The sequence below is a fragment of the Macrobrachium nipponense genome, chromosome 44 (genome assembly GCF_015104395.2).
Source record: "Macrobrachium nipponense isolate FS-2020 chromosome 44, ASM1510439v2, whole genome shotgun sequence".
Classification (NCBI taxonomy): Eukaryota; Metazoa; Arthropoda; class Malacostraca; order Decapoda; family Palaemonidae; genus Macrobrachium; species Macrobrachium nipponense.
Window position 1 is genome coordinate 20,027,090 of NC_087221.1, and position 18,948 is coordinate 20,046,037.

The window sequence follows — 18,948 nt, forward strand, 5'->3', positions numbered from 1 at the left end:
GATTTCTTGGTGACGTACTGGATCGTTGTTTTGGGATTCGCTACTGTGGACTGGATTTGGACTTGCTTTTGATTTTTCTGATAGAATGTCTGATTCAAGTGTTAGTGTGAGAGTGTGTGTGAATGTAGGCTGCAAGGTGAGGATACCGAAGGCTTCGGTTGATCCTCACACTGTATGTCGTAAATGTAGGGGGTTTGACTGTTCTTTGGCTAACACCTGTATTGAGTGTGAAAAGTTGGATGCTAATGAATGGAAGACTCTAACTTCTTACTTGAAGAAGTTAGAGAGGGATAGGATTAGACGGGCTGCACAAAAGAGTGTGAGTACAAGGCCTATTGAGCCTTTTCCTGAGTCTAACTCTCCTTTTGTTAATGAATATGATTCTCCCTATGTATCTGAATCCTCACAGGCTTTGCATTCGGATTCGGCTTCTGAAATCGCCAATCTGAAGGCTACTCTTCGTAAAATGAAGACAAAGATGGCGGCCATGCAAGGTAAGGCTAGTGATTGTGAATTACAAAGTGAAGTGAGTGTTCCCAGGTGTGTGGAGGGGGGAGTCTGACCGTCCCTGCGATGCTCCCAGGCCTAGAACCTCTTCCAAACTCACATACCCAGAGGAGTAGGAAAGTCGAAAGTCGTACGGAGGTTGTGGGGATCCCCAACGGTCAGGCGTCCCTTCAGCAGGTTCTGTTTCGTTACAGTCTGCTCAGGACCGCTCAAATAGAAGCGTCCTACGAGATTGTTTCTCGTCGTCCGGTTCTCCTTCACCTAAACGAGGGTGGAAGGACTCGGATCTTTCTAGGCCACTGAAAAGGCATTGGAAAGAGCGCGCGTTCGACTCGAGCCCGGAGCGCTTCTCGGAGGAAGCTCCTTCTTCTATCAAGAAGGCTAAGCTGGTTTCGACGCCTCCTAGAATGTATTTGTTTTGATGTCGCACTCCTTCGAGTTCTCCTGCTTTCTTCTATTGAAGAGGACGCTGGGGTGGCTTCCAAGAGGATTTTGCTTGCAGTTCAAGAGCAGATTGCCTCTTTGTTGGAGTTCTTTCAAGGGATCCCCCTCGCAAGAAGGACGCTAGACTTCCTATTAAGAAGTCTCGTCTTCTTTCTCCAGCCAGACGTGAAGCGTCCGCCAGACATAGGACGTCTTCCAGGCAAGAAGAGTCGTACAAACGTCAGGATCTTCCGAGCGAGTTGCTCAAGATCAGGATACGCTCAGGCCTGAGGCGCCAGCCAGGCGCGAGGCGCCAGTTAGGCGTGAGGATTCAGCCAAGCGCGAGGCGCCAGCCAAGCGCGAGGATTTCAGCCAAGGCGCGAGGCGCCAGCCAGGCGCGAGGAGTTGCGTGAGGCGCCAGACAAGCGCGAGACGTCAGCCAGGCGCGAGATGCCAGCCTAGGCTACACGCTCCAGCCAAGCGTGAAGCGCCAGCCGAAGCGCGAGGCGCCAGACAAGCGCGAGGCGCCAGCCAAGCGCGAGGAGCTGTTCAGACACGAGAAGTCAAGCAGACGCGAGACTTCTTTTAGACGTGAGAGAGAGTCGGTTCACTCTATGAGCCCCTCTCCTAGTAGGAGTTTGTCACCAGTAGAGAGAGAACGGGATGAAGATCCTCTCGTTTTTCAGGCCGATTCTCCACAAGGTAGAGAAGGAGATTCGGAAGAAGAGGGTGACGGGAGAGAAGGAGGCTCGAACTATAAAAGTTCTAACTGACCTTCTTTTACGAGAATACGGAGATTCTTTAACTCCTGCCGCTCCTCCTTCGCCTCGATCACTGTTTTCGAGTGCGACTGTGCCTAAGTCTTCGTCGGTCTTGAAGATGAGACCTACGATCTCTATGAAGAGAGCGCTTCAGTCCTTAGACAAATGGATGTTGTCTAAGAAGGATCTGGGCAGGACCACCTTCTGTATGCCTCCAGCCATACTTTCTGGCAAGAGAGGTTTCTGGTACCGAACTGGGGAGAACATGGGCCTTTTCTCTTCCAGCGGCAGCCGAAGCGGACTTTTCAACCTTGGTTGACTCGTCAAGGAGACACGCTTTGAATGGAGCTCGCGTGTCGTGGGCTATTTCGGAGACGGATCATCTCCTCAAAGGGACTCTTCCATATTTTGGGAAGTGTTTAATTTCTAGACTGGTCCCCTGGGGTGATGTCTAAGAAAGCTCATGACTCGGATGGTCTTGACCCCGAAGTCATTCTCAGTATTCTTGCTTGTATTGACAATCTCCTGCAAACGGCAAGGAAGAAGAGACCTCTTGTTTCTGTTGACAAGAAAGGACCGACTTCTACGGTTCAGCCCTTTCGTTGAGGAGGGCCTCCTCTTCCAGAGCTCTACCCTAAGAGAAGAGGTCTTGAGAGGAGAGGTAAGGCTCCTTCCCGTCCCTTTAAGAAACGGAAGTGAGACAGACAGCCTCCAAACACCAGTGGGGGGCCAGGCTTCTCGAATTTGCAGACGCCTGGTCACTCATAAACTCAGACGCCTCTTCCATGTCCATAATCAGGAAGGGATATCTTATCCCCTTCCAAGACAGTCCTCACCACTAACGACCATTCCGCGGGAACTGTCAGCCAGATACAGGGACCCTGTACTGAGGGATACTCTTCGTCTGATGGTGAATCAAATGTGGGACAAAGAGCTATAGAACTGGTTCTAGAGCAAAACTCTCCGGGGTTTTACAATCGGGCTTTGCTCCTGGTTGCGAAGCCTCGGGGGCTGGAGACCAGTTCTAGATGTCAGCGCTCTGAACAAGTTCGTTCAAAAGGAGAAGTTCTCTATGGAGACTTCGGCCTCAGTCCTTGCGGCGTTACGTCAAGGAGATTGGATGGTGTCGCTGGATCTCCAGGACGCCTATTTTCATGTCCCGATTCACCCTTGCGTCGAAGAAGTACCTCCCCGTTTCATGACGGGGGGAAGGATCTTTCAGTTCAGGGCCTTGTGTTTTCGGCCTATCCACAGCGCCTCAGGTCTTCACAAGCCTGATGAAGAATGTGGCGAGGTTTCTTCACCTCAAAGGCGTCAACATCTCTCTATATTTGGACGATTGGCTCATCAGGGCCAGAACAGAGAGACAGTGTTTGGAGGACCTTTCTTTGACCCTAGCCTGATAAAGGCGTTGGGACTACTCGTGGACCTCGAGAAGTCACAGCTTGGATTCCCAGACAGAACTTGGTCTATCTGGGGATTCAGATGGATTCTCGGGTTTTCGAGTATTTCCTTCGCAAGAGAGAATCGTGAGAGGCTTGGAAAAAGGTCTCTCTCTTTTTTTAGGGAAAGAACGAATTTCCTCGCTCGAACAGTTCTTCTTTTCCTCTAGGAAGACTACATCTTCGCCCTCTTCAGTTTTTTCCTAAGGAGATCGTGGAACTGGAAGACGGGACTTCTCTCCGACAGTTTTCTCCTTCCAAGGGAGATGAAACCACACCTGCAATGGTGGTTGTCCCCTCTAAAAGAGAACAAGGGAATTTCTCTGGAAGTTCCGAACCCTAACCGAGTGTTGTATTCCACGCATCGGAGAAGGGTTGGGGTTAGCAACACTAGGACCGAGAGAAGTGTCAGGCACCTGGAAGGCAGCACAGGTGTTCCTGGCACATAAATTGCAAAGAACTTCTAGCAGTTCACTTAGCGCTAAAGTTCTTCGAACCCCTTTGTGACGAACAGTGTGGTCCAAGTGAATGTAGACAACACTACAGCCCTGTCCTACATTCGGAAGCAGGGAGGAACACACTCAGTGTCGCTTTACGAGATAGCAAGAGATCTGCTAATTTGGGCCGCACAAAGAAACATCGCCCTCCTAACAAGATTTGTTCAGGGGACGAGAAAACATCAGGGCGGACAGACTGAGCAGGAGAAAGCCAGGTCCTTCACACAGAATGGACTCTTCATTCAGAGGTGTGTCAGAGTCTTTGGGATCTTTGGGGCACTCCTCACGTAGATCTGTTCGCCACATTCCTTTCCAAAAGGCTGGAAGTCTTTTGTTCAGTGGTGGAAGACCCAAGAGCTCTCGTGGTCGACGCCTTCCTGCTGGACTGGTCTCATGTGGACGTGTACGCTTTCCCCCTTTCAAGATCCTGGGACAAGTGTTGAGAAAGTCCGTAGCGTCCAACGGGACAAGGATGACCCTGATAGCCCGTTTTGGCCAGCACAAGATTGGTTTGCAGAGGTGCTGGAGTGGACAGTAGACTTCCCAAGATCCCTTCCAAAAAGGATGGATCTTCTCAGACAGCCACACTTCGAGAGGTTTCATCAAAACCTCCCCGCTCTCGCTCTGACTGCCTTTCGACTATCGAAAGACTTGTCAGAGCGAGGGGGTTTTCTCGCGAAGCTGCTAGCGCTATCGCTAGAGCCCGCAGAGCTTCCACTAGACGAGTCTATCAGTCGAAGTGGGAGGTATTCAGAAGGTGGTGCAAGTCTAAGAAGTTGTCCTCCTCCAGTACCTCTATAAACCGAAATCGCCGATTTCCTGTTGTTCTTGAGAGAGGTCTCTCATTTGTCTGTATCGACAATCAAAGGATACAGGAGCATGCTGTCGGCAGTATTTAGAAACAGAGGCCTAGACATTGCTGACAATAAAGATCTGCACGACTTGATTAGATCGTTTGAAACGACAAAATCGAAGGAACTAACTCCACCCAGCTGGAACCTGGACGTAGTTCTCAAGTTCCTTTCGTCGACAGATTTGAGCCTCCCCACGTAGCTTCGTTCAGGGATATAACAAGAAAATGCTTGTTTCTCCTATCTTTGGCGACAGCCAAAGAGTTGGCGAACTTCATGCCCTAGAAGATGAAGTCGGCTTTAACAAAGACTCGGCCTTTTGCTCGTTTAGAACTCTGTTTTTCTAGCGAAGAATGAAAATCCATCGAATCCCTGGCCCAAGAAGATTCGAGATCAAAGGCTTATCGAGTCTAGTAGGGAGAGAAACAGAGAGGTCTCTTTGCCCGGTAAGAGCCTTGAAGTTCTTCTTACAAAGAAAGAAACAAATGGGAGGCTCTAGACAAAGTCTTTGGTGTTCGATTAAGGACCCCACAAGAATCATGTCTAAGAACGCATTAGCTTTCTTCATTAGGATCGTCATTACGGATGCTCACAAGTTCTGTCCTGACGACTCTTTTCCACTTTTAAGAGTAAAAGCCCCATGAAGTTAGAGCAGTGGCGACGTCTCTCTCTTTTCAGAAGAATATGTCATTAAAGAAAATCATTGACACGACATATTGGAGGTGCAATTCAGTTTTTTGCATCTCACTATCTTAAAGACGTTCGCGTGACCTACGAGAAATGTTTTTCTCTGGACCATTTGTATCGGCGGATACAATACTGGGTACGGGAGCAAACACCAATCCTTAAATTTGTACATACCTTCTACTAGATATGTTCTAGATTCCTGCTGACAAAGAGGGCTTGGTGCTGCACTGGCGGCCAGTCACTGTTGTTCAGTAAGGAACTCTTTGTGATATCTTTTAGGGAGTATTTAAAATTTTTTTTGAGAATTTTTGTATAAATGAGTTTTTCGTTTCGAGTTATGGGTTGTTTGTTATGAGTTCGGGGATAACTCAGAGCAATTCTATATACTAACATGGTGGTTAGGATCAGGTGGTCGGGATTGGTTATGCTCCTTCACAAGGTGTGTTGTCATAGAAGTGGTCCAGTACCCATTGACAAAGTCCTTTTAGGTTCTGCCGAGTAAGCGGTTCTTATACCCATCGACAGACCCACAAGAACTCTAGCCATAGATCTAATATCTCGCTAAAGTCTTGAGGTGATGCAGACTACCGGGCTACAGCCACGAAGTCTACCACCTATCAGGTAGGAACCAAGGTTTTTTCTTTTATACCTACAACATATGTTGTTTACCTGTCTATTCCATATTAGCTGTCTCTGACCCTCCACCAAAGGGTGCCAATCAGCTATGTATATATCTGACAGGTAAGTTCATTGTATGAAAATGATATTGTTATAATACAATAAAGTTTCATACATACTTACCTGGCAGATATATACGATTAATGGCCCACCCAGCCTCCCCGCAGGAGACAGGTGGAAGAGAGAAAATATGATAGAAAACGGGAATGGTTCCTAGTCCTGCCGCCCAGGGCAGGCAGGTAGATCACCTGACCTACCGGTAGCGAGTGGCGCGAAATTTGAATTTCTGTCGGGGACGACGGAGTCTTAGCTATGTATATATCTGCCAGGTAAGTATGTATGAAACTTTATTGTATTATAACAATATCATAATTATCTAGTGCATGCTTCTTCTTCTTCCACTAAAAATCTTAGTTCCCTTGGATAAGTAGTGGTTGGAAGTCTGTGTTTACGATTGTTGTGATGAAAGTGCCCCACCGTCTATGGGTACAAGTGGTGTGCAGATTTAGCACAGGAAATGGGAAGTTTGTTGACACAAGCGACTCCGCAAACATCGAGATGGCGTCAATCTTCGAAACATTTTTAGTTGTAAATAAAAATTTTGAAAGCGTCATGGGGGTAATTGGGGTTTGGTCACACTTTTCATTACCCTCTGTTTAATCTTAAAATATGGCCTTAATTTCTAACTTTGGAGAAAATACTTACTTTGAAAGGAGAGTAGAGGTCTTGAGCTGTTCCTCTCACCACCAACAACTCATGACTGATGACCATCTCCGGTGTCAGGAGGTGTTAAAGTACTTTTTCAGAGGGTGGCCACAAATGCAGTAATCAGTGTGTTGGCCAGTCCAGTCGGTTGTTTACCCTAAAGCCTAGGTAAGTATGATTGAAATGATCTAAAATCGTGGGTAAGATTTTGAAATGATCTAAGATCGTGGGTAAGATTTTGTTTTAAACAATTATTAGGTTAATCTAAGCAATAACTAGTGGCACGTTGGGTATTTCTTTGGAAATTGCAGTTTCTTTGGCTATTTTAGTTGCTTGTTAATAATTGTCCGTTAGTTTTTGGCGTCGTCTGTCGTAATTAACCTGTAATATACCGTAGAACTCTATCCTACAGTAAGGGGGATCCATTGGGAATGCAGGGTTTTGGATGGGGTAGACCACAAGGAGAATAATTTCCCCAGAACTCTATCCTACAGGAAGGGGGACCAATAGGAAAGCGGGATTATGGGTGGGGTAAATCACGGGCGGTTTTGGCATGTTATTGTAGTATTTCCTGTTATATATGACATTTGGAACATGAAATACAATCAGAAGTAGGCGGCAAATAAACTGAGAATGTAGCCATTTCACAGGCAAAATCCAGCTTCTACTACTACTACTATGACTAGGTATATTCCTTTTTCTCATTTGTTCTATAATCATATACAGTAGTACCTCGAGATACGAAATTAATCTGTTCCGAGGGGCCCTTCGTATCATGAGGTTTTCGTATCTTGGACCACATTTTACACGTAAAATGGCTAATCCGTTCCAAGCCCTCCAAAAACACCCCAGTAAATTTCATAATAAAGCTAAATTGACCTATAAACAGTGAAATACTACAACAATTTGGACCATTCAATACCTAAATTAATAAAAAAAATGCAAGTAATAAGGCTTCTCAGAAAAAAGGAAAGAGCATTCTTCGACATGGGCCGAGTGGGGTCCTTTACGGAGCACCAAAGCACATCTTGATTAGCCTTAAGTTGTTCCTTCCTCTTAAGGAAATACTTCATAATTCTCATAGGGCAAAGAGTTCTTTCAGGCTCTTTCCCCATACTAGAAAAGATAAACTACGAACTTCAAAGCTCCTGGGCCAAGGGCGTGATGGGTTTTCCATTCTTTGCAAGGAAACTTGGAAGAAACGAACACACTATAGAATCTTCCTTAAACCCTACATTGCCCTCAATAGCTTGGAGCTCACTCACTCTCTTAGCTGTAGCTAGGGCCAGGCCAAAAGGAGATAGCCTTCTTCGTCAGATCCTTGAAAGAGGCTAAGCTAGGAGGTTCGAATCTAGACGATCCAAGGAATTGTAGAACTACGTCTAGATTCCAGTTCGGTACTACATGAGGACGCTTAATGGTTTCAAATGATCTAATAAGATCATGCAGGTCCTTATCATCGGATATATTTAAGCCTCTATGCCGAATACCGCCGCCAACATACTGCGGTATCCCTTAATAGTTGACACAACCAGATGACATTCTTCCTTGAGGAAAATAAGGAAATCCGCAATTTGGGTCACAGAGGTACTGGAAGAGGAAATGTTCTTCCTCTTGCACCAACGTCTGAAGACATCCCACTTTGACTGGTATACACGCAAGGTGGAAGGTCTCCTTGCTCTTGCGATTGCTTTTAGCAGCTGTTGCTGAAAAGCCTTTCGCTCTGACCAAACTTTGGACAGTCTGAAACCAGTCAGACTGAGAGCGAGGAGATTTTTGTGGTACCTGTCGAAGTGGGGTTGTCTGAGTAGATCGCTCCTTAGCGGGAGCGATCTTGAAGGTCCACCAACCATTCCAGTACCTCTGTGAACCATTCTTGGGCCGGCCAAAAGGGAGCGATTAAGGTCATTCTCGTTGAATCGGACTCTACGAACTTCTTGATGGTTAGCCCCAGGATCTTGAAGGGGGGAAACACGTAGACGTCGAGTCCGTTCCAGTCTAGAAGAAGAGCATCTATTGCTACTGCCTCTGGATCCGATATCGGAGAGCAGTAAGGATCCAGCCTCTTGTTCTTTGACGTGGCAAAGAGGTCTATGTGTGGCCTGCCCCATAACTTCCACAGGCTCTGGCATACATCCAGATGAAGGGTCCACTCTGTGGGAAGGACCTGATCTTTCCTGCTGAGGAGATCTGCTCTTACATTCCTTTCTCCCTGCACGAACCTGGTGAGATTAGCAAAAGAACATTCATTCCCCCTGCATTTCATGCAAACCGTGTGGGGGTCTACCGAAGCTTTCTGCAACCTCACCTTACATCCTTCATCCACGCAAACCCTAAACAAAACCGAAGTTTTAACTACCGAATCTAGATCAGACATCGTTAAGGAAAATCAAACTCAAAATCAAACCGGTCCACAATCAGCGTATGCCAAGCCAAACAAAGCGAATACGTCACCAAAAGAAGTCCAAATTAACTCCAGGCAAGCGAGAATCGAAAAACTATCGAGAGGAACCGACAACAGTTGTTATCGTTCCCGCGACAGAGAAAAATCTGACAAGCTTACGGGAGTGGTTCGTACATCCGCCACCCAGCGGCGGGTAAGGTAGATCACCTGACCTACCTGTCGCGTGTGCCGCGAGATTTGAAATTCTGTCGGGAACGTCGGAGACTATAGCTAAGTATATATCTGCCAGGTAAGTATGTACAAAACTTTATTGTAGTTTAACAATATCATTTTTTTTATTTTTTTTTATTTTTTTTTTTTTTATAGAATTTCAACTTTCTGTTTTTTATCACTTGGTTCTTTTTTTGCACCTCATGACTCTGTTGGCCCTGATGTCCATCAAAACCCTGTTCAACCAAATCCTCTCTCTGAAACTGATTTGGGTACTGAATGTTCGGCTGCTGACCTTCAACATAAACTGAAGTGCCTTGATTATACGTAGTACTGGTATGCATGTTGTAAATGATTGGTCTACTTACACCCTCTGTTCAGCAGGGAGTGGAGATTCTACCTACCTTGTAAAGTTTCCAGTTATCCCATGAGAGAGACCTTGATCACTTATCCCATGTGAGAGATCTTGGTCACTTTTTTTTTTTGAGTACGTACACACTGACGATCCCGAAAACGAATACCGCGTGCGTACTATAACAGTGCTGGTATCGAGTGGCCGAGCCACGCCACCACGTGTACATAGTAGATGCATGATGGGAGGGGCGCTGGCCAATAGGAGAGAAGGATTTCATGGCTGCGACTAGCATCAGGAACAAATGGGAGAGCAGGAGGATGGTGGCGAGTCTACTAGTACTATGATGGCGGCGCGCGGCGCGATTTTGAAAATTGTTAACCAGGCGAATCTCGGACTTTCAGAAACCTTTCGTATCTTGAAAACGTTTCGTATGTAGAGCCGTTAAATTTTTCGTATTGGCTTTCGTATCTTGAGTTTTTCGTAAGTTGAGCCTTTCGTATCTCGAGGTACCACTGTAATACTTATTCAATCTTTTATTTCTATTCCTTTAGTCATAGTTTTTGCTTATTATGTTCACTGACGAGTTCTCATATATATATATTTATATATCTTCCAATATTATCTTTCAGTTGAGGGCAAACCCCTGAAGAATTCCCATTGGGTGGAAGGAGAAGACGCTTTTACGACGTTTCGATACCTTTCTGTCAATGACATCAAATTGAGGGGTGTTTGGGGGTATTTCATATATACATTATTTGCACAAGTCACTCCCTTCACTTTGCATTATTCCGATTCGTCTATTTTCATTGCACCATTTTACAGCGCATTACTCACCCATAACAATTTCTTTGTTTTTGTTACTTATTTGTTTCATAGAACATTTACTTTCATATTACATATATTTGATTTTATGCATTTAGAAACATTTCAGTTTTGGTAAATTACCATCTGTATTTCCTGATGGCCTTTATTTATTTTTCATATGATGTTGCCCCCCCCCCCCTCCCCACCCCCCCCCCCCCCCCCCTCGCCCAGCCCCCCCCCCCCCCCTACCCCCCCCCTACAACCCACAAACACCCCTAGGTTTAGGTTGGTATGGTAACCTTTATATTAAGTTTCCTTTAAGGGGGTTCCAGGCAGCCAGGTAATACAATCTGCTATGATACGTTAGATTAGCTGGGTTAGGTTAGTATGGTAAATATGAAGGGGGCTTCGGCCCCCCCAGCCAGGTAATGTGGCCTACTAGGTTAGGTTAGGTTAGTATGACAACCTTTATATTTGGTTCCCAAACACACAATGATGACAATAGTAAAAAAGTGGCGGCAGAGGAGGAGGAGGAGAAACGGCAGATACCGTACGTACGTACGTACACTTAACTTTACGAAAACACATAAAAAATTTAAGGAAAACTATAAAACTAAAATTTACGAAACACATTAACAAAACTGTAACACTTAACTTACGAAAATCTAAAAATAAATTTTTTTTTCTTTTTTTTGATTTTTAACTTTGATGGCATCCTTCTGTTTAAGGATGGTGCCTATTGTCGACGGATTATGACCGTATTCCTTTGCGATCACACTCAATCACATACCAACTTCGTACTTCTTGATGATCTCTATCTTTGTCTCCAAAGAGAGCATGCGCTTCTTTCCGTGAATTTCAACTTTCTGTGGACCTATGACTACGTTATCTTGTACGTAATTTACGTATAAGTAACACAATAAAGTTTCCGCACAACACGATAATAGTATACTGCAACGAAATCACTAACGAATTTACGTTACTAAACTAAATCCTTGGACCGAACAAATGCTGTGTGCGTACGATAGAGATGTTGGTACGAAGAGGCTGAGATAGGTACGCCACCACGTATACGTATAAGATGCATGATGGGAGGGATGCTGTCCAATAGGAGAGAAGGATTTCATGGCTTGGCTAGCATCAGGAACCAATGGGAGAGCAGGAGGATGGTGGCGAGTCTACTAGTACTAAGATGGAGGTGCGTGGCGCGAGTTTCAAAATTGTTATCCGGGCGAATCTCGGACTTTCAGAAACCTTTCGTTTCTTGAAAACTTTTCGTATGTAGAGCAGTAAAATTTTTTGCATTGGCTTTCGTATCTCGAGTTTTTCGTAAGTTGAGCCTTTCGTATCTCGAGGTACTACTGTACATACATATCCATTTTTGTTCGCATACTAATGTTACCCTTAATTCATAGGATGCCATTTGTTTTTTTCCCTTAAAGTAAAAGAAGTTTTCTTTGCATCACTAGGTAAACTCCATAAGTCTGTTATAATGATGGTACACATTTCAGTGAAAGAAAGAAAACATATACAGGCAGTCCCTGGGTTATGACGGGTTCGGCTTATGCCGTTCCGAGGTTAAGGTGGTTTTCAATTGTATTCATCAGAAATTATTCCAGGGTTACAGCCTACAACACTGATCTGGCAGAAGAAATATGACACCAAAAATGCAAAATAATCAATATTTGAAGCTTTTTTTTTATGAGAAATGCAATAAGAATGCAGTTTACATAGTTTTCAATGCACCCAAAGCATTAAAAGTAAGGTTTTCTTAGGATTTCTGACGATGTTCCGGCTTACGCCGATTTTCGGCTCGCGACGCGTCTCAAGAACGGAACCCCCGTCGTAACCCGGGGTGAAGGTAAAATTCAGTCAATTTAAAATCATGTACTATAACTGATTCACCTAAGGTAGATTCATGGACGAGTCCTATGCCTTCGAGACGTTAGTTTGGCGGCCGCTGATTGGCTGGGAGCTGCCTACCTCCCAGTACCAGCCAGTCAGCGGCCGCCAAATCTCGTATAAGCATAGGGCTCATGTAAGAATCTACCTTGAGTGAACCAGTTATAGTGTGAGGGCTAACTAAGAGAGAGGGAGGGAGAGAGAAATATGTATGTCATATGAGGTAAAACTCTGGAGGGGTATCATCTTTAAAAAGCACAAATGGGATCACATCTTCTGAAAGTATATTAACTGTATGTGCTGTAATTATGTAACATAGTACATACAGAATGTACCAGCACTTTTCTCCAAGGTTAAGATAGTAATTTTCACAGAACAACAATTCTGTTATGTCTTTGATATGTTTTACTAGTTGATCATGAAGATCTTATATAGTGACAGATACTGCCTTTGTATATATTTTCAAAAATATAAATACAGTAGCATACACATAATCTCCATACTGATTTTACACTCAAAAGCTTGAAAACTTATACTGATTGTAGTATTTTTGTGAATGGGTATTTCATCTCATAAAAGTATGTACGTACATGTATATGCACTAACTGTAGGTGCTGTAATTGCCTTGTATCACATTTATGCATGTAAAAAAATAAAAATAATACATTTTTAATGAAGATTTTATACAGAAAAGCTTTAAAACTTAGAAATTTACATGATAAATTAAACATAAACACTTTTGCAGGGGTTTGCAGTGTTTCTGAAGGATTTGTAAATGTTCGCACTATTGTGAAGAACGCATGTATGATAATTAGTTGTTGTTGTTTGAGATTAAGCTGGCCTTATGCCAGCATGGACTCTTGCTTGTAGAGCAGCTCGTAGGTGATAATCAGTTAGGTTTCAATGAAAAGTTCATGCTATTGTGAATTCTCGCAACTCGAATCGTATAAGTTCAGGGTATTATTGTATACATAAGTTTTCAGCTATAATGATATGGTATTCTGAGGAATATGCAGCTTGTATATACAATAAATCTTTTTTTCTTTCAAATAACTTTGTTTGTAGTATACTGCAAATGTTTGAATTCAATATAAAACAAATGTAGTTTCCTGCTGCTTAAGTCTCCTCATTATCAGCTTGGCGTTCTTGCAAACCATGCTGTAGTGTCGTGGACAGTAAGTTGTGGACACGCAAGTCATGTTTCACTATATCGAGATTGAAATAAGACTATTGCACCCTTAAAACATTGTATATTTATGTTATTTACATGCGGTACAATGGCCTTTTCTGTAAAATTACTTTTTCACCATATGCTATCATATTATTAAACACTGCTATTTGGATACATGAGTTCCCACCAAGAGTTAATGAAGAGGAGCAGCACATTACACACCGTACACGATCAACAGCATGTGCTGAACTTCCCTCCAAACAACCAACTGAATCCAAGGAGTACGAATTGTAGCAAATATTTGGTGGGAAAAAGAAAATTTACTGGGGATTGTGTCATTTGGCACAGGGATTCCTATTTAGGGTTAAGAATAACAGTTGTTGGCTAGTACATAATTTGCAACATGACTTTGAAATCATATTAGGGTGTTCTGGGATGATATTTTGAGGTATATTTTTATTTGAGCTGTTAAAATTGGCAGTTATAGGCATCTTAGGGGTCTATATAGCCTACTTAGTAACAGTAGTAGGAGTGTACTGTAATATAAGGTTACTTTGGGTGTTTTAAGATGATGTTTTGGTGTGTATTGATATTTGAAATATTAAATTGTTTTGATATGATAATTTAAAGTATATTTTTGTTTTATCTATCAAATTAAGCAGTGAAATGTTAAAATACAGTTATAAGCATTTTAGCTGAAGGGGTTACTGGGTATTTTGCAGTTATAAGCCAGGTATAAACATTTATAGAGGGGATTTTTGCATTTCCACCGCAGGCTCTGGAACTTATTCCCCCTAAAAAGTGTGGGAGCACTGTATTTTTTTTAATTTTGTACATATGTAAAGTTTGTGATACAGTCATTCATATTTCATAGAGAGAGAGAGAGAGAGAGAGAGAGAGAGAGAGAGAGAGAGAGAGAGAGAGAGAGAGAGAGAGAGAGAGAGAGAGGATTAGTATACATGTATCGTCACAGAAAAATTGCGACATCACTGGAGCCTAGTTGACTATGTAAGAAATTCGGATAAATTTTAAATATTTTTATGCTGATTACATAAATACAATACTATACGTAAATGGATTCTGTAAGTGAAATATTATGTTATAGCTATTTTGCTGTGTTTTCTCTTTAAAATACTATATGTATATTTATGTATTATCGAAAGAGAAAGAGATGGCAGAAGAAATTTTAATGAATTTAAGGGAGATGACGAGAACTAACCAGAATACGACAAACCAAGAACTTACTGTATAATTCATTTCTTGTATTATAAATTTATTTGTATATACAGGCAGTCCCCGGGTTATGACGGGGGTTCTGTTCTTAAGACGCGTTGTAACCCGAAAATTGTCGTAAGCCGGAATATCACAAAAAATCCTCAGAAAACCTTACTTTTAATGCTTTGGGTGCATTAAAAACTATGTAAACTGCATTCTTATTGCATTTTGCATTAAGAAAACCTTCAAATATTGATTATTTTGCATTTTGGGTGTCAAATTTCTTCTGTCAGATGAGCTTTGTAGGCATCATAGCCCTGGAACATGCCTTGTAACCCTGGAAATAATTTCTGATGAATATAATTGAGAAGCGCCTTAACCTTGGAACGTTGTAAGCCGAACCCGCCGTAACATGGGGACTGCCTGTAATCACAAAAAAACTAACATGACATAACAAACCTAGCTTTCTGTTTGGAGGTACATACGTGTCCTGTCGTTCTAAAGTAACCATGTATTTTAGATATGCTGTATACAGTAGTACAATTTCCTTGTTGGACATGTCGGTTACGTGCTCGACTACCAATCCCAGGGTCCGGGTTCGATTCCCCTCTCTGATAACACAAAATCAGAAGAATTTATTTCTGGTGATAGAAATTCACTTCTCGATGTGGTTTGGATCCCACAATTGATTCTTAGCCACGTAAAAATATCTAAATGCTTTGGGCCAGCCCTAGGAGAGCTGTTAAGCAGCTCAGTGGTCTGGTAAAACTAAGACATACTTAACTTATACAGTACATAGTACAATCCTAAAATATGTACCTATACTAAGTACAATTTCAAAATCATGTTACCACACTGGAAAATATCAATATACTACATTAAATATAGGCACAGAACGATGCACAAAGTTACGAAGGTCAAAGAAAATGTACATCTGAATGATAGGGAATACGTAGAATAACAGTTGTAGGCTGGTACATAATTTTGCAACATGACTTTGAAATGATATTAGGGTGGTCTGGGATGATATTTTGAAGTATATTTTTGTTTGAACTGTCAAGTTTGGTGATTGTTTAAAATAGACAGTTATGGGCATTTTAGAGGTGTACTCTATAGTCTACTGAAGTAGGAAGAGTACTGTAATAAAAGATTACTTTGGGGGTTTTGGGATGATGATTAGGGATGTATTTTTATTTGAAATGATATTAAATTGTTTTAGTATGATATTTTAAGGTATATTTTTTGTTTTAACTATCAAATTAAGCAGTGAAATGTTAAAATAGACAGTTATAAGCAATTTAGCTTAAAGTGTAATGAGTATTTGGCAGTTATAAGCCATTGATAAGCATTATTAGAGTGGATTTTTGCTTTTCTGAGGCAGGTTCTGGAACCTATTCCCGCATAAAAGTGGGAGAGCACTGTGTATGTATGTATATATATATATATATATATATATATATATATATATATATATATATATATATATATATATAGATATATATATATATAGACTCATGTGTAATATATATATATATATATATATATATATATATATATATATATATATATATATATATATATATATATATATATATATATATACATACTACGTACATCTATATGAATGCAATTTCATCAACACATCTCTTAATTCCAGGATGACACTACTACATTGAAGCATAGTAATTTCTCCAATTTGAACAATGTCGAGATCAGGATCATCAAGAAGTGGCACGGTAAGAATAGGGACTTGTTGACTGTTGTGCAGGATTATTTTTCATGTATCATTCTATGCACATTATTGCAGTTTTTTATTATGAAAATATGCACATAAAAATTTTAATGTGATATGTGGATTAGAGAATTTATATTAATTAAACAACAAGTCTTTTAGATGTACGTATTATGCATTTTTTGGCTAGATGGTACATTCAGTGCTCATTTTATGTTACCTTAGTAAACCCCATTTACTATGTGAAATAATAAAAGACATAATTCAGTGATTTTATGCTTGGTGTAAAAGCTGTTTTAAAAAAAAATGTCATTTATGATAAAATAACATTTTGTATATACTTACCAAGTAATTACATAGCTCAGTTTCAACTTGCTAAAATCTGAAATCCACAGTAGCGATCCTTGGTTTTTGGTGTAGGTAACTAGTCCTTCCTACTTTCGGGAAGAAGAGGAACAGATGAACCAGGTGTGTAAATCAATATCAATTGTCTATGTGTAGTAAACATGCTCTGCCCACTTTCGGTGCTGCGAGAGAGAATAACCTGGTAGAAGGCATCAATACATTTTCTGCCAGCTCCTGACTAACATCAGTGGTTCCCAGCAGCCTTTCTTCATTGCTTTTTGGATGATTTTGAAGTTCTTGGTGAAGTACTATGGTTTTTGCTGTAGCGATTTGCATTTAGGATGTCGAATTCTAGCGCGTCGAGTGTTAGGTTTTGCATCAGTGGATGCAAAACTAGGCTAGCTAAATCTTGTTATGATTTGCATACTAGATATGTAAAATGTAGGGATAGAGAGTGTAATACGTAGGTAACATGCAGAATGTGATGAAAAGGACGATAAGCAGTGGAAGATCTTTTGGTCCCATCAGGACAAGATGGAAAAAGATAGGAAGAGAAAAGTATATTAGCTGAGAATAAGTCTGGCTTAGAACCAGTACAGATTCTAGACTTTGTAGAGGGTAGCACTATTTCGCTTATGATCCCTGTGCCTTCTCTTATCCCTAGCCTTCTTGCTCTTGTGTCACTAACTCATATTCTAGGTTCCCATGCGCCCTATCCTGACACCATTCCCAGCCTCAAAGCGAGGTTCGAGAAAAAGTTTGAGTTTTTAGGGAATGCGATGATGGGTTTAGGTACAGCTATTCATGCCTTATCGGAAATAATCAGTAGTGTTAGTGAAGTGCAAAGTGTTAGTGTTGAAGAGGTGGCTGTCTGTCCCACCGGTGCTCTTGGATGAAGTGATTGTTTATCAGTCTAGTCAGTGTAATTTTGTTTTTATTATCTATATTGGTGAAATGTAGGCGATGTTCAGTGAACGGGAAACTTGTTTCATTTTAGAAAATGTCTTGATGTATTTAAGTTGTGTTGTAACGTCATAGAAGACAAGATGGCATGGGGAGGAAAAGTAAACAGTAATAGAGTACGCAGAAGAGGACGCACGGAACTGGTGTTTGGGAGAGTAGGAGAGAGCTCTCTATCTTATAGGAGTTTGTGGATTGTAAGTCATGTTGTGGTGGTGTTCAAACTTTCAGCTGGATTATACTGGGACGGAGGAACGTGAACAGATGGGTAGATTGCAGGTTTGTGGCACCTAGGAAAGATTAGATTAGGAACCTTTTCAGACTGGTAGCAGTAGCGTGGTCGATTAAAGATGGTAAGATCAGATAGTGAACAAAGATGGTAAGATCAGATAGTGAACAAAGGGAGATAAGATGGAGAAGGGATTGTCCAAGATTTAGCAGGATACAAAACGAGTACACAAAGGATGGAAAGGACAAGTCGAAGATTGGCTAGTGGTGTGTGGAGAAGTGAAATATCCAGGGATAGAGTTAAGAAGGAGCCTAAAAGGGAAAGCCCTAGAAATAACAGAAGGAATAGAGAGATGAACTTATGGGTAAAGAGGGTTCAAAGGTCATCCTATCCAAACTAGATGAAGTTTATCTTAAAGATACACTAATGGAGAATTACAGTAAAATGAAAAACTAGTATAGTATTTGATTTTTTAAGATGATTTTCAGCCAAATAATTCAAAATTGTTACCTCATAATATTTAATGTACTTATGAAAGTAGAAACATAAGTGATACTCATGTATGTGTGTGTGTGTACTTTCATATAAATGTACAAACAGTAACAGCACAAGGTTATTTCCTGCTCATTGCATGACAAGAGTAACAAAACTCAAAGCCATTCTTCGCATTAGAGAGAGAGAAAGAGAGTTCCCTAAAAAATGCAATATCCTGCATTTAACTGCTGTAAATGACATGAAATTTTTTAAACAAATTTGCTTTAAAACACATGTGCTATAACAGAGCTACTTATAAAGTATCTACTTTATGAAATGTGTAATTGTGTATCATGTATTCTGTATAATGATGAAACAAAGAAGCCAAATTAAGTAAAAAAAACAAAATAAAAGATCTACTTTTAGCTACAGTGTGAGTATGAACTATATTGAATACTGAGAATGCACATATGAGGACTTCACCCCCTGCTCAAACTGGGGATGCAGATTTATAAAAATGCGTAGAAGATTTGCCTGAGTCTTAAGTCCAAATCCAAGTACTTGACAGTGCACTTGAGTTCATTTACTTTTCACTG

The 18,948-nt window shown here is 41.4% G+C and overlaps 1 protein-coding gene across 4 annotated transcripts in view; it reads left to right on the forward strand.

The window, feature by feature from the left end:
* The window catches only part of LOC135204066 (non-structural maintenance of chromosomes element 4 homolog A-like), a 111,499-nt gene that overhangs the window by 5,844 nt on the left and 86,707 nt on the right, over positions 1-18,948 (forward strand). For 2 of the 4 annotated variants that reach the window (XM_064234041.1, XM_064234042.1), the window contains exon 2: positions 16,270-16,348. In XM_064234041.1, coding sequence (XP_064090111.1) covers positions 16,316-16,348 — 33 coding nt within the window. In that variant the 5' untranslated portion in view covers positions 16,270-16,315. Of the gene's footprint in view, positions 1-16,269; positions 16,349-17,552; positions 17,606-17,713; positions 17,847-18,948 lie in introns of those variants that run through there. The other 2 variants (XM_064234043.1, XM_064234040.1) reach the window with 2 other exon arrangements.